Source organism: Catharus ustulatus, chromosome 7 (assembly GCF_009819885.2).
Source record: "Catharus ustulatus isolate bCatUst1 chromosome 7, bCatUst1.pri.v2, whole genome shotgun sequence".
In the NCBI taxonomy this organism is placed as follows: domain Eukaryota; kingdom Metazoa; phylum Chordata; class Aves; order Passeriformes; family Turdidae; genus Catharus; species Catharus ustulatus.
In genome coordinates this window covers 25422695-25439531 of record NC_046227.1, presented here as the reverse complement: position 1 = coordinate 25439531, position 16837 = coordinate 25422695, and the positions used below count along the sequence as shown (strand labels likewise).

Sequence of the window (16837 nt, the reverse complement as noted above, 5' to 3'; positions counted from 1 at the left end):
TTTGTAAAATTTGTGGTGGCCTCCAATGTAAAAGAAAACAGAGTAACCAGTAGCCTTAAAGGGAGAAATCCCATTTCTACTTACACGGACTTTGCTGAAAAATCTGTATGGTATGTTTTGTTTTGGGACAAAATCTCCAAACAAAAGGATTGTGTATGCAGTGCAGCAAATGCAGAAAGCCTGATTTTTGTCCTCAGAGGGCATTTAAAATAAGTGAGCTAACATTTGCTCATCTGAAAACAATAGCTGGCTAAAGAGGAACTTGAAAATATTTATTGCACTGAGAAAGTTATCATAAAATGAACACGAAATAAATGTGTCTCTTGCATACTATCGTTAGTTCAATTGCTTTAATTCACACCCAGCATTTCTGTTATTAGTGTTCCAGAAAGAAAAGTATGGCAGAATGGTGTAGTAGAACACCAGGCCTTTTCAGACTGCATTCTCTTTAGTTTGCAGAAGTCTTGCTTTAATTAATTGATAGAAAAAAACAAATGCTCTTCTGCTAGGACTTATCAAGTGATGTAATCGCTTAAGTCGTGCACTATGAAAGAGAGACAACTTCTACAGAAGAATAATAACTTCTTTCATAGTACTTTTGCAAGAGAATCACCAATAAAGCTAGCTTCTAAGAGTCTGCAAATGCTGATAAATCCTGAACCAGAATTAGATTTCCTTGCAGCAATCAAAACTGCAGTATCTTCAAACGCAAAACATTGGCAACTGCCAAAAAAAAGGCATATGATAAGAAAAATGGTTATATTTTCATAGAGAATTTCAACAATCATCATTATTATCATTCTCAGTGATTACCTCTTATGGAAAATGCCTTCACTGTAACACTGTTAGCAGTTTCATTTGACAGATATGAACAAGTTAGCTTGTAGAGACTGAACTGCCCTTTTGCATACAGCTCTGGTCTTCAGGAAGAAATGCAATTATGTTTAAGCATTGTAATAAATAACACATCTGTGAACTGAACTCATATTTCAGGCCTACAACAACCGTTGACATGCAACACATCAGGCTGGGCAGTCATGCATAAATTCCCTTCAGCCAGCAGGGCTGGTGCTGAACATGATTCATCCCTGCTAGCTGGGCTCATCAGCATGTGTAACTCTCCTGCTGGTGGGATTAGGGTGTTGTTTGTACTAAGGCAACAAATAGGGAAAAACAACAAAACCCCAATATTTTTGGTTTGGTTTCCTCATGTATTTGATGATATGCAGACATAAGATAAAGAAACTAATCTTTCTCCTAAATGAATTTGCAGTTTCAATGCCAGACAGGGCAGTAGATAAACCAAAATAGAAGAAGAATGACAAAAAAAAAGTGTCACATACTTTCATGAAAATAAAGAGATAACTTTTGTTTCCAAGGCTGTCCAACTGTCATCTTCTGCCACTGCATGCATGATATATAATATTTTTAAAAATTTGTGGATTCATATTTGTACCTCAGTGTTGTACATCATGGCTGTGATTATTGTGCAGACTCACCTATGAATGCATGCCCATTTTTCTCTCTTTCTCAGGGGGAACAGCTTCCAGACAGAAGGGCTTTTTGGGATGTATTCGATCTCTGCATTTAAATGGACAGAAACTTGACCTCGAGGAGAGAGCTAAAATGACGCCTGGTGTTAAACCTGGATGCCCAGGACATTGCAGCAGTTATGGGAACCTGTGCCATAATGGAGGAAAATGTGTGGAAAAGTATAATGGCTACTTCTGTGACTGTACCAACTCAGCCTATGAAGGACCTTTCTGCAAGGAAGGTAGGCAGCAAGCTTGAGTCTCAGGACTTCAGTGGTTTGTGCAATAACTCTGAATTACAGCACCATTTCAGCCCTGTCAGCTTGGTGTCCCCCACATCTCAAGATGTTCTATTATCAGCTGTCCCTTCAGTGTTCCTAAATATTTATCTTAAGGAGGCTTTAACACCTGCTTTTATTGACTTCTGTGTTGTCCTCAGAAATTAAAATGGTGTTAGCTGCACTAATAAACTTTACCACTCTATCCCACTATGATTCCTGTATTCCATTGCATGTAACTATTCCCAGACATTAGGAAATAGGGCTGAATATTTTTTTATGCAGGTGTTTTACCATGTCTGAATGTTTAGGTTGCTTTTCTTTAAACCTCGTCTTATTTTGCTCACCTTAACAAATCCTTAAGGCTTTTCTTTACAAAGTTTTAGAGCATCAATGTGACAAAAAGAGGTAGTCTTTTTATGTTGTTTTTTTGTTTTTGTTTTTTTTCCTGCAACAACCCATTCAAACGTTAAGAAATTTTTAAAATAAGCATGAAGCATTCAGGAGAAAACTGATTTGTATGGTTCAGTCTTTGGTGAATGTGTCCTCACTGAACCTTTGTGGTGGCTTATAGGAGATGCTGTCAACACCAGAAGAAAAGCAGGGCAAATATGGAACATCTAATTTAGAGAGCATGCTTTTTGGAACTAGCAAAATCACTGCTCAGCAACAGCAAGGTGCAGTGTGAATTTTTAATTTCCATGTCTGTCCCCTACCTCACAAATGCAATAGGTTTGCTAAGTGGGCTGCATCATCTGCTGGTGTAAATTAGTTTAGTTGTTTAATGGAAACAGAAGCATGAGTTCTAAGGATCTGAGGATGCACAGGTGGATGTTTCTCTTCATTTGATTCTCCCAAAGACAGCTTCCCTTACTGGCTGTCTTTGGTCCATGTGTTTCTTTCATAATTAATTTATTTAAAAAGGAGACTGGAAAGAACGAATCTGTTGTGGGGGCAACACAGAAAATATTGCCTTACATGTCACTGTCAGAAGATGGTGAACAAAGCATTTATTTGATTGACAGACATTTGGGCTGTTCCATCTTGTGAAATTCTGATTCCAGCACTGAAATAGTTGAATTTATGTCTCCATACACTGTTTTTCTCCGTGCCAAACAAACAATCTGTGAGGAAGGACACACTCTTATACAAGTGAAGGAAGGGTGATGTCAGCTGGATCAAGGGTGTTTTGCAGTGTTCTACTTCTGAGGTGCTTAGTTCATGTTCATTCCTGCCTGGAAGATCTGTAAATGCAGTCACTGAAATAATTCCTTTGGTTCATATATGTTTTCAGAGGTTTCTGCATTATTTGAAGCCGGCACTTCTGTTACCTATACTTTCCAAGAACCTTATCCTGTCACAAAGAATGCAAGCACCTCAAGCTCTGCCATTTATGTGGATGCAGTCGTGTCCAAGGAGAATATTGCGTTCAGCTTTCTCACAGCACACACTCCAAGCCTTCTGCTCTACATCAACACCTACTTTCATGAATATTTGGCTGTTATTCTCTCCAAGAATGGTAAGTAGTCTTGATTTGCCACCCAAGGGAGACCAGTCTTGATTTGCCACCCAAGGGTTTTGTTTGTTTGTTTGTTTGTGGGTTTTTAGTAGGAGAAAAGTATAGAATTCTGCATTGATTTAAGTTCATTTCTTTGTCTTCAACTTTATCAATTTCATGGTGTTCAGTTCATGAAAAGGCCATCACTCTTGTTTATGTCCCTTTATTCAGCATTCTGTGCTACACTTGCCTACTCAGTCTTTGAGTAATCATGTTGGGGCTTAAAATGTTCTTTGACTTCCATTTGGCTAGACTGTACAATAGTAATTCCTTGCTCTTTATTCCATAGTGAGATCCATTAGGCCACCAAGATAAGGGAATGAGAAATACTGTGTATTCACAAGAGTGCTTGGTGCAGAAACATACTATAATTTTATCCTTTGCATTCTATCTTGGCACATGTATTGCTCCTCACTGGATTGTTTCAATGGAATAAGGACATAGGTTAATTGACCAAAACATGAGGTGTAGATCCATTTCTTGTTTAAAGATACTTGACGTGGGTACTTTGAAAATGTGTAAAGATTTTAGGGGCATAGACCTTTGTCTTCTCAGTAAACCTCTGGCTCTTGAGTCCTTGCAGTGCTTTCAGAAAACTTACTCCAGACAAACATCATCCTAGAAGACTGGGGAAATTTGAATTTTTCAAGAGTTATCAGGCACTGGAGCACTGGAAGTGATGAGTAAGCTTATTGGTGATTCAGTAGCCTGTGGCAGAACAATAGAAAGTTAATGTAATATGGTTGAATGTGTAGATTTGACTGAACGACCTAGACCACTCTGAAGCCTTAAAAATTTCATAATAACTGAGCTTTCAAGTGCCATCAATGAAACCATGAAAGATTAAAAAAAAAAAAAAAAAGGGATTTTATTTTATATATGGAGTTTGCAGTAGTTTCCCTCTTGGTAATGTCAGGTGGATAGCATTGAGGCTGGCATGGGATAGAGGACTGGCACCTTAATGCCTGGGAGAGGCAACTGGAATAGTAACTGCCTGAAGGGATCTACTGCAAGAGAAGATTTGGCAGGGAGGTGGGACTATTCCAGTCCCAGATTTCTGTCTCTAATTTGCTCCTGTAGACAAATGTTTATGAATTTCAGATGCATGAATATTCTAGTATGCAGTTCCAGGGTGATGGAGGTTATCCCCTGCTGAGGTAAAACCTTGGAATCTGCTTCTCAGTTACCCTCAGGTCTTTTGATGCCACTCAGGCAATTGGAAATAGCCCTAATGTTAATCACAATGTAATATCCATTTAAATCACCTTTATTGCTGCCAGAGTAGTCTGAAATGACCTTAGAAACATGAGTCAATTGACTTTTATTGATGGAATACACTATAAGCAACCTATAATTGTGGAGCTCTAGAAGGGGATCTCTAACCGTGCTTGGGGAAGGGGTCGGGATCAAGACATGAGCATGTCCTGTAGCAGCTCAGCAGGAGTAGAGCTTGAGAAAATGAAAATGACCTTTCATTTTGTCAGCTGCAGCATTTGCAGATTTCAGCTCTGACTTAGATGGAGACAGGCACCCTCAGTTCATGTGGAAATGAGGTGGAGCAGGTCTGGGCACAGTCAGGCACTAAAAAACCATGGCATTTTTCTCAGATCTGCTCCTCTTTCTATTCACTTGTAATATGATGGTAACAGTTTTTTAGAGGGTTGGTGAGATGTCAGGCTCCAAAATTCTGGACTATAAAATGCAAAGAATGATTAAAATAACTAGCTGACCTTTGTTAACTCCTGAAAGTCTCCTTCAGGATTGCTCAGTGCATGCTGCTGTGACATTTTTACAAGACAGCCATTTCAGTCATGTATATTCTCTGCCTTTTGTCCCAAATGGAATAATTCATTAAGTTTCATGTCCTTTTACTTTTTTGTCTTGTTGGAATTGAAATTATTCCAATGAAAATAGTGTTCAGATATGTTACTCTTTCTTCCTCCAAGAGGTTTATGCTTGCCATAAAGTTACTGGACTATGAATATCAATGTCCTTTGTAGCATTAAAAGTGAGTGTGATTCCTCCTCTCTTATTGGCTCACTTTCAAGGAATCTTGCTGAGTCTGACAGTGTATAGTAGAACATGAGCAGGTCCCTGCTGGATAACTGATTGGTTAAATAAAGGTTAGGCTCCTGGAGAAATAGGAATGGGCATTCTCACTTAGGAGGTGAGCAGTAATACTCCTTACCATAATCCCAAGTCCCTTTCCACTTGTTAAAAAAACATGTGAGCAGTCTATGTATAATTTAATACTTCACCTTTTGTATCTATTTTTGAAGCTACTACTCATGTATTCTGTTATTTCTCTTTTCTATTATCTACAAAATAACTAGGAAAATTATTAGTTAATAAAAGTGACTATGAGAAGAATGTTTTTTCCACTTCTGACTTCTCATGTTAAATATTTGATGTTAAAGAAGTGAAACTGTTTGCAAGGATTTTTCATATTAAAAGAGCTTGTGTAAAAGTGAACTTGTATAAGCAACTAAATCAGTCAGGTGTGAAAAATTTCCTAAAATCTATTGATTTCAGTAAATCTTTATATATATATAATACTTCTAGAAGCAGTTCTCACCTATAGAACAAATTCCATACCACAGAGTTTGTTCTTACCTCTGATTAATGGGCTCATGTCCTGGAAGTTTACAGGTAAGGTTTCAAAAGGTGATGGTTTTAAAGATGAGTTAGAGGTTGTTTCCTCCATAACTTAATATTGATGCCTTGGAACCATACGTGTGATTTGAAAATTGTATGCATGTAAGAGCATCTTCCTTTCATCTCCAGTCTTTTCTGGATTTTTAAATTACAGCTACATACATATGTGTATGTGTGATATATGGATGGATGTGTATATACATAAACATATGCATATACATAATACATACACATATACATATACATGCACACATATATAGGTGACTGTGCATGTAAAACTCATGTAGTCCCACTGGTCCCACATCCAAGAGATAGCAGTGCTGTAATGATTGGCATTTTTAGTATCTCTTTCTGTAGAAATTTCAAATTATAGTGCCTGTTACTAAGCTACAGAAAATGGGTAAACATCTCTAATTATTCTTCTCAGTGTGTCAATCCAGAGAAATTATTCATATCATGGGACGATACTACCAAGAAAAAAGTATTTTTTCTTTCCCAAACTAGCTTTTCACTGTACATTTTTGCAATTACATGATTTCACTAAGATACCAGTACCTTTGAAATATTATCTTTGCCTTGCTTCCTAAAGGTAATAAATGACGGGAGAGCAAAATGTTAAAAGAAAGAATGTTGAAATAATTTTATTTCTCTTTCATTTTTCCTACTCCCCTGCAAAAAATCAAATGTGATATGAATATGATGAAATATATTGTCTAGAAAAATGTTTTCACAAGTCTTTGATTCTCAGTTTTGTTGGCTTTTTCCATGGAAACAATATGATTCCTAATCTAGAATAAAAGCAAATAGCTGGCATCAAAGAAGAGATATAGAATCTCAAACTATGCTGGAGTGATTGAAAAATTTTCTGCATTTATTATTTAATCTCCTGAGAAATTAAACAATTTGAGTCCTTTTTTCTTTTTCCACCTTTCCAGAATCTATTGCTGTGTTCTGAGCTGTGTTCTCCATTTCTTTTGGAAAGCAAGATTCTGATTTTGCATAGAAAAGATTAAATACAAAGAAAAAGGCACAGTTAAAAGCAACAGTACAAGTGAAAACATCTTAAGTGATTCTAAGGTCTCTGATACTCAGCATACAGTAGCAGGATTTATATTAGCTCCAATTCCTTGACCTATAAGGTCTTGAAATCAGCTGATATTTGAAATGAATAGGAAAAGGAATCACAATGTGTAACAGAGGTATGCCGAGTTAACACTCTTAAAAAAAACCAAAAAAAACAAAAAAAAAATAGACAAATACTGTCAGTGAGAAGCTACAGATTAATTTCTGTTATAAACTCATAATCTCCTGTAATCTCCTCCCGTGTCTAAGTCAGAAACAGCCTTTCTAATGAAAGCATGTCAATTCTCCTTATTGTTTTTGACCTCAAGTATGTTTAGCTGCATCTCGAACAAGCAAAGCTTTTCTCCCTCAGTGGAAAAGAGATGCAACAAATCCAGTTCAGTCTTTGAGGCAAGAAATCTTTTGATCCTGTTCATACTGTACACTCTGAAGTTTAATGGGTCAAAACTAAAACAGGGGAAATAGGACTTGGGGAGATTTCAGGGAGTGATCCTTCTAGTTCTTTTTCCTTACTTAGGTTCCTTCCTTTCCTTCCTGCCTTAGTTTTGGGACATTAACTAACTCAAGAAAGACCCTCTTGACTACCCTAATGCTTGTGCATTTCTCTTCTCCTTTGAGAACACCTCGTGCCTTGCAGACTTGCAGCAGGCATTGAACAACCTGAAGTGGGAAATGGTGACAAGGTTCAAGTATAGTTACTTTTAACAGCTCAGGAACAGGAAAGAAAGTCATGTTGGGAGCTGAGGAAGACAGCTTTGTAGAAGAGACAAGCAGCTGTGAGTGACTGAGGATTGTTCCCAGTCTAGTTTTGGTTCACAGCCATTATGTGGCAGATAGCATCTATGTCTTCTAAATATAATTGCAAGCAACTGCTGCAGTCGGCCCCTGAAATTTTATGTTATATACTGAGGAACCAGAGACAGTTTGATTAGTGCTGATGAATATAAAAGGAATTTTCCCAGTTGCTTTAAATGAGAAGCTGGGTTTGGTACCACGAGTAGGCAGGGTTGAGGTGGCAGCTTATTTATCCACAGAAACTTCTGTTGTTAGAAATCACACTGGTCACGTAGATGTTTCTGTGCTGTAAGCACACTTCACAGAAGGTAGCAATGCTGATTAGAGTTTTCACTTCAAATTCAGTACTAAAAGGTCTTTGAGGAAAAAGGTGGACTTGGCACCCAAGCCCAATTTTATGTTATGTTTGTGTTGCATATGGCACTTTAAATTTCTGAGCGTGCAAAACTAACTTGAAAGAAGAAGCTGCCATAACATTCAACCAAAGACTCTGGCAGATCTCTATCTCTGCTTTCCAAGAGGAGAAAACTGAAAGATCTGTCTCATTAGCTGAATTCATGGACATGTTTGTACTCGTGAAGATTATTTTGCCATACTGAGGGCCAATAGATGTTCTGGAGACCCACAAGGGAAAACAAGGGAACTGTAATTGGATTATGAAGAGCAGGAAATGTTTAACAGGCTGAATAATTGATCTGTGCTCTGGCTATGTATAGACTGACTTTGAACTTACTGCTGTATGGTATGAAACTCCAGGCCACTGGCTGCAGATAATCAGCTGTGAAGAAAACCTGTGTTTCCATTTGCGTACAGGGGTGCTTATCTTCCAGAAGAATTCTAGTTCACATTTTCCAGCTGATAAACCATTTGTATTGTTGAATTTCCCTGGAATTGTCCTGAAAGGAATGAGAGGAAGGGTAGAGGGTTCTGTCTGAATAGATGCTCCATATATATGTGCATATATCTGGACATTAGACTGGGCAGCTGAATTTTAGTAGGACAGGGATGGACAGCATGTCCTCCAGATATCCCTTACAACCTCAGCATTCTATGGTTCTGTGAAAAATCACAAAAGTATGCATTTGAAGGTAAATTACTTGAAGTTTATATGCATAAGCATATATTTTACTAGAGGAAAGTCATTATAATGCTACCATTATGTGGTTCTTGCAAAAGGATTTTTACTAGGTAAATTATTCATTCTTCCTCTAATTTTTCCCATTAGATGACTTAAGAATCAGTTCTTTGTATCCCACTGGTTGCAGCTAGTTCCAAACTCAAATATCTCCCTTGAAAGGTTGCTGTAATCAGGAGGTCACTCACTAAAGGATCCATTCACAGAGACTGGCAGAACCCATGAAACAGGCAATCCTTAGATGGACTTGCTGGTCAGAGCAGCAGAAAATTTCCCAGAGATTCCTGTCCAGCCAGGCAGTTCCTCTAGATCTCAACACAAACAAGCATCATTAACCCCAGAAAGCCATTAATCCACGAAGTTCTGTGCTGCCTTTATTATGAGTTAAGAATGAAAAGGAGGTTTTAGAAGAAGCGTACGATTACTTTTCACGAGTTTTGTCTAAAAGATTGTTGATCGCTTTCCTGCTCAGGCATCATGAAGTGCTCAAATTGCTTCTCTTTTCCCTGTTCATACCATCTTCTTTCAGTGTTCTCATTGCTGAATATAATGGCTATTTGTTAGGTCAGTATGAAACGGCTCCTTGCTTGAACAGGCATCTGTACTGCCAAAATGGGAAAAAGAATGGTTAAAAGACATTAAGAGAAATGGAAACCATGAGGCAGAATGAGGGCAGGCTGGGATGGCTTTCTCAGGGTATCACAACAACAGGTCTGTCTTTTTTTTCCCAAGACTGTTCACACAGCATTAATGATGTTGCATAATTTACAAAGCAGGGTTGAACTTTTGGAATAAAATTCATAGGATGACACTTTATATTCCATTCACTGGGTAAAGAATAAAAACTCTGCCTGCCATCCTGGCTGCTCTGCAAGTCTTAATTAAAACACATAGAGAGAGATGGAAACCTGGCCAGATTCTTCTTCACACAAAGGTGAATAACCCACAGGGCCTGAATGTCTGAGTGTGAAACTATTGGCTTCCCATGTGTGTTTAAAGACAGAAAGGGAGATTTGAGCAGAGATGTGAGTGTTGGGTCCAATAGTATGACACAGAGGCTTCATACCATGAAGTTCAGCAAGGCTAAGTGCAAGGTCCTGAACATGATTGTGGGCAATCCCAAGAACACACATGTAGGCTGGATGTAAAATGGGTTAAGGTCAACCCTGAGGAAAACAACTTGTGAATGTTGATTAATGAGAAGCCCAATGTGATCTCACAAGCTGGAAAGCCAACCAGATCCTGCCTGGTCCCTGCATCCAAAGCAGCATGGTCAGCAGGTTGAGGGAGGGGATTCTCCCCTCCACTCCACTGTAGTGAGATCCCACCTGGACACTCGGAGAGCTCTGCAGTCCCTGCATAAGGACATGGTCCTGTTGGAGAGAGTCCAGAGCAGGGCTACAAAAATGATCAGATGGCTGAAGCACCCTTCCTGTGAAGACAGGCTGAGAAATTTGGCATTCAGTCTGGAGAAGAGAAGGCTGTGAGGAGACTTAGAGCCCTTTCCGTACTTAGAGGGGGGCCACAAGAAAACTGGAGAGGGAGTGTTACCAGATATGTAGTGATGGGCAAGGGGGAATGGCTTCAAAGTGGAAAAGGGTGTGTTTAGATTTGGTGTTAGGAAGAAATTTAGTGTGAGGGAGCTGAGGACGTAGAATGGGTTGCCCAGAGAAGTTTTGGATACCCATCCCTGGAAGTGTACAGGACCAGGTTGGAAAGGACTTAGAGCAACCTGGTCTAATGAGAGGGGTCCCTTCCCATGTCCCTCTCCATGGCAGGGAAGTTGGAACTAGGTGATCTTTGGGGTCCTTCCCAACCCACACCATTCTATGATTTTGTGATAACCTTTGCTAATGAGGGGTCTTAAAGTGAAAGTGTTTTAGAATTTCAAAGAATCTATAAAAAAGGTATGGTTTAAATCTTACCATCAGAAAGCAGAGGCTTTCAGGGAAATTTAACTGCAACTGAAACCCTCATTCTCTTCTTAATCTTTATATTCAATCACCTTCAGGGAAAAAAAAAGACAGTTAATGTTGCATCACTTTGTAAAAGAAACAGTAAACACTTCCTTCGCCAAAAAGAAATACCTAGGAATGTGGAGATAATGATAATGACTAATAGTGGGTTTTTGAAATTGCTTCTCCCTCTGAGGTTTTCTGTCATTTTCCAACAGATGAACATTTGTGGATAAACTGTGGTATAGAGAGGGACAACGATTTGTCAGCAAAGCTGGTAGATCCCAAACTGTGGCGGTGCTCTGTCCATCGCCTCCAGGGTGCATAAAAGCACCACTGTGTATGCTTACCCATGAGCTGAACTGGAGAGACAGTGTTTATTATTTTCCCACACCCATGGGTTAGCCCTATTCCCATTTTAGACCCATCCACATCACCACGTACGCGAGCTGTTTTGTTTAGAGGAGTGTCCCTTAAAATCACTGGAATAAACTCTGTGTTGGGGCCACTCAGTATGTGCATCATGAGCTCTCTAACTGTGATCCTCTGGGTCATTTTTAGATTTTGCTATATTTTCTACCTTTGAAGCAAGAAGCATCTGCCCATTCCGTGTTAATTGCTGGTCAGTCTGTGTTCAGCCAACTGGCAGCTGTTAGGAATGAGATGTCTGTGAAGGTTAAACACATTTCTCAGTCACGTAAGGGAACCAGCTACATTTATTGATGTCTAAGTGACAATCTCAATCTGGGTCCAGCTGTCTAGCAGGATTGTAAAGTGAACTGAGGTCATGGGCCTCCAGATAGGCTCCTTTTGCTGTGCGTGTTCTTTTCTGAGTTGAGGAAATACAATGTGAAGAGAAAATATTTTCTTCTTTCTTTTTTTTTTTTTAAATATAGGATGGCCTGAATGTGATCCTTGAGTCCTGAATATCTCAAGCATTGAGTGCGAGGCATTCAAATAACCTCCTATTTATTTTTTTTTATTACAGGAAGAGACTGCAAAAAATTGAGTGGTAGTTTTTTTTAAACCCATGAAACAGTAATATCTAAGCAAGTGCAATAGCTGAGTAGTGATATCTGCAAACATGCTCAACCGTTTTTCTTTGTTTTTTCCATGCAAAACAAATAGCAAGAGTCACCCCCTAAAAAAATGCAAGTACTTTCTTAGTTAAATGCCACTGGACACTGAAGAGATGGGTTCTTAAAATCACCAGCAGCACTTCCAATGGAGAGTAAATTTACTGAGTAAATATCCCTGGGGAGAAGCTGCTAATTAAGGAACATGTTTCTAAGCCAGCTGCTCCTAACTGAGAAAACAGTGATTCATTTTAAAATATCTAGGCTATGAAGAGGGACACTGCCACATTGAAGCTGTGCAAGTTCCCAGAGATATATTTTGGGGTAGAGATGACTGAAAAATGTCATGCGTTGTTCTGCAGTCAGGAGGGAACAAACATTTATACCTCATGAGCTGCAAATGGCTTTCCAGCTAAATACTTCAATTTTTTTATATTTAATATTTTTTCGTAATTGCAAAATCAGTAGCCTCACTAAACCTTCGTTTAATTTGTGCTTTCCTTAATTATTTTCTCTTTAATCTATAGCTTGGGTGAGTCTGGAGGGCACATGTGGTGGTGTAGTCAAAGTCTAGCAGTCCAACAAGGGTGGCTGCCAATTTGAGACAGATGTAAACAGATCTGTTACTCCTAAACATTTTTCTGTGTGACTCTGAGGCAACAAGACGTGCAGGGGTAGTTCAATGCCCTTTTATCTAATGCAGTGTTTCACTGTTTCATATATACACATTTTCCCCAATCAGAGTTGTCAGCTGCCCTGGTTTAAGTGTTTAAATGTTGTTACACGATGGTGATTAATTTGTGTGTTTTACATGTGCCACCCACATGTGCTCCCTGAATTAACCTCAGCTTCTCTGAGCAGAGCAAGATGTCTCTCCAGCTGCTCCAGCCAGTTTAAGTCATTAAAAAGTGCAGTTGAAGTTGGTGAGAGATGTTGGGTTCAATTTGGGCTCGTTTAAAACCAGTTTCCATAAATAAAGGTCCTGCAGAGAAGTCTCAGACTCCAATGGATACCATTCCCTTCCTTGCTGTTTGGTCCTTCAAGATGAAATGACACAAGACCTGTGGTCCTGCTGACACGTGGGACAAGAATTTGACTTAAGAACGATGGATTTACAGACCAAATTCCTGATAATCCATTTCTCTTTTCTGCAAAGCTGCTTTAATCTTTTTGTCAAATACCTAGCACAGGTGAGGTCTTTCAAACAAGAAGTCTTTTCCTGAGCTAGAACACTCAAGCTGTGTAACATTTTCCCCTTTCTATATGATGATTTAAAAATTACTCTTTGATTTTTAGTACAGGCTTTGGCAGTCCAGAAAAGTTGGTGGGCATAGGCCACAAAGCCAACAGATTATTTCTGACATTCCACTCAGGCGCTGCTGTAGACACAGACAGAAGAAAGGAACTCTCCTGTTGGCATGTTGAATCAGCACAGGTTTGGGACATAGAATATGTAACACCATGACCATACTATTTCTTCACACTGTGCAGTCTGGGAATATCTTTTTTGTTCTTCAGACTGAACACTTTGAAATCTCTAACCAGTTTTGTGTCCTTATTACCGCTAGACATAAGAGCTGCTACAGCAGCTTATCCTTAGGAAAAAAAAAAAAAAAAAAAAAAAAAGAAGCTTGAAGGCACCATGCTGTTCCTGTAGCTGCCTGGAGGTTGGTTATGCTGACACTGATCATTAATGTTCCTGTAGCAAGTACAAGTGCTGGCCTCCATCATTATTGAAAGTGTCCTGGGAGTGCTATGCTTCAGAAAAGCCACCTCAGACTTAGTTACCAGCATGCTGCCCTTTGGTCTCTGTTGGCCAGGACTTCCCTCTGCACAAGGGAACCCCCAGGAATCCTGTTAAAATGGCTCCTAGCTGTTTGATATCATCAGGGAGATGTCATTCAGCCCTACAATTGTGCATTTTAGTGTTGCAGGTTGAAGGGTGAAAACCACAGCGATGTGCAGCGAGCCAGCTTTGACACTGGCAGTGGTCTCATCCCAGCAGCATGGCAGCCCACATGCCATCATTTCCTCAGGATGTGCTGAAAAGAAGCCATGCTGTGCTCAGTAACTCTGTGGTTAAGCTAAGCCTGGTCCCCTCTCAGGCTGCTCCAGAGGCAAACTTCAAAGCTGAAGGAGATGGATAACTATAATAATGTGTGAATCTACTCTTTCCTAATACTGCTGGGGTAATGTGCCCACTAAAATTTTCCAGCCCAAGGCCAAAAGGAGGATATCTTTCTTTTCCTTTCTCTCTCTCCCTTACTTATTTAATAACAATTGTTCCAGCAATTCAATGTGCATTAGAGAAGGAACACAACTGGTTGTGCATTGCTTGAGCATTAGGACATTCCAGGTCTGCATGCTCAGACATGGAGTGCTGAAAAGAGGATGACAGGCATGACTACAGCAAGACTGACAGAAATTACATTGCTCATGATTAGTGTGAACCCCTGTTGTGAGGCAAAAATGATGCAAAATAGAGACTAGGGAGAACAGAGCTGGTTTATGCACTGATTTCACTTTGCAGTTACTGACACTGGGCTGATGTGATAGAGAAAGTCAGTGGACCAGATAATCAAAATTCAGAGGGCAAAATAAAATTCTTAATAATAATCCTAATTAACAATCCATTTATTTTGCTTGTCAAGTAATAAAATGGCAATTTAATATGCCAGCAAAATTATTCTGCAATCTGAACACAGAAGCTTTAGTATTGAATGCAAGGCAAAATTAGCTGTCATCTACAATGTGAAAATTCAAAAACACCTCAGAAGATGAACCCATGTACTTCTGGTTTATATTAATGCAAATTTGGCCCCAGGCAAAATGCCAACTTGAATTCAATAATTTTGAAGAGCAGCTGTCCATAAAAAAAAGTTGCCACTGGAACTGAAAGCAATTTGACAAAATAAAATGCCATTTTCTGATCTCTCTACATGATTTAAGGTGAAATTGCATCACTTTAGAAAGTAAGATCTATTCTTAATGGATGCCAAGAACCTCCCCCATTGTCTTCCAATAAAAGGAACAGATGGTTTCTGGGTTAAAATCAGTGTTTCCCTGACACAGTCAATGGGTGAATCCCTGTTTGCTGCAGCTGAGAGCCTGGATAGACTACATGTCCTGCTGGCTCCCCTGGAACACAGATGTGCTGGTTGTTGATGTTGATCACCTGCATACAAGTAGTACCAATTATAATTTTATATACATGTGTGTTCATAGCCTTCAAAAAGAGCAGAGAAGTTTATTTTCACATTTACAAACTAAAGTCACAGACCACACCCAGGCACTGTTTCATTTTCTGCTTTACATCCCTTTCAAAGGCTCCAGGTTAGAGGCAGTCTATAAAGTGCTTCTGCTGAGACATGATTTTTAGTTTGGATCAGTCTGTTAGAACAATTTTAGTTCCATCTTACTCTGTGTGGTCATCTTGACTGTGGTGTGCAGGGTCAGTCAACCTTTCTGCTTTTTATCAGCTCTCCACTGCCCAGGGAAAATCTGGAGAGCTTCCTTACGCTTGGGCTTCTTTTCTCATGTATTTCTAAAGTGTTTCTAGGATGTTTACACTGCTAATCCCTGTTGATGGCTCATCCTCTCAGTAGCAGATAATGTGATTGTGATTTAGGTTTGTGCCTTTGAGCGTGGCAGTCATGGTGATGGACAGCACCTCCCTGCCCTCACTATGCTACCAGGGCTGGGAGCTGTGCACTATGATTTGGGGCAGCTGAATTGGGACCTGTAATATCACACTGAATAATTTAGCAGTTTTTACTGACCCTGATGTCTTCACAAATTCCCCTCTAATGTCCATAGCTATGTGTAAGAATTCAAATGCACTTCTTTTTATTATTTTCACTTTAAAATTTCTCCTGATCCAGCAGACCTCTCAATCAGCTAAAAAGCTGTCATCCTAGTAGTTCATGCTCATTTTCCCTCTTGATTTTGGAAGCTATTTTTCGATCCTACAAATCCAGAGAGTGTCAGTGCTCCTCTGGGATATACTGAATTTTGTAAAACCTTTTTTTTTTTTAAGGTACAGCTTTTAGAAGGAAAACATCCTGGCACAGGAAAAGGGGGAAATTATCTTAACTGGACTAGGGATTCCAGCTTGAAGGACTTCCAACTTCACTGTGAGGTGTATAGCGGTGCAAAAATTCCTGACAATTTTCAGAACAGGAAGTAAATGCAGGACCATTTCTTAGGGTTTGGGTGCTGTCAGCATTCATTTCCTCTTTGGAGACAGTAAAAAATAGCACCAGAAAAGCTTTTTAACTCTATGGTACTACAGTTCCACGAATTTTGGTTGCTGATGCATAAAAAGAGTTAAAAAAATTCCGATTTTTTTTTTTTCTCTACTACTAAATTCCCAGAAAGGTATGCTTGAAAGGATGTTACCAGAACAGTTTATTTTTCTTTTGCATTATGTCATATGTGGCTCCATGTGTCCATATATCATCTATATCTATCTATATCATCTATACACATTCCCTGTTTGTTGAAGGACTAAAATTCATACTGGATACCTTGTTTCCTTGTGCATTTTAATTCTTTATGATACTTATATTCTATTCATATAAGTTATGATATTTATCAGAAGTCACAATGCATTTTTTTGATAGCAAGATTGAATGAGATGTTTGGCATTCATTTTTATATGAATTACATTAAATCCTTCAAATATGTTAGAAGTAAAGGTATTTTATTGCATGTAAATGATAATGTAAATACAGGCCTTTAACTGTTTGAAATTAAGTTATAATTCTTACA

General features: G+C 39.0%; 1 protein-coding gene across 1 annotated transcript in view; it reads left to right on the top strand.

Annotated features, from left to right (window-relative positions):
* CNTNAP5 (contactin associated protein family member 5) overlaps positions 1 to 16837 on the top strand; it is a 276013-nt gene that overhangs the window by 232959 nt on the left and 26217 nt on the right. Inside the window, exons 18-19 of the mRNA XM_033065393.2 lie at positions 1535 to 1774; positions 3105 to 3329. Of these exons, the coding sequence (XP_032921284.1) occupies positions 1535 to 1774; positions 3105 to 3329 (465 nt within the window). The remainder of the gene's footprint in view (positions 1 to 1534; positions 1775 to 3104; positions 3330 to 16837) is intronic.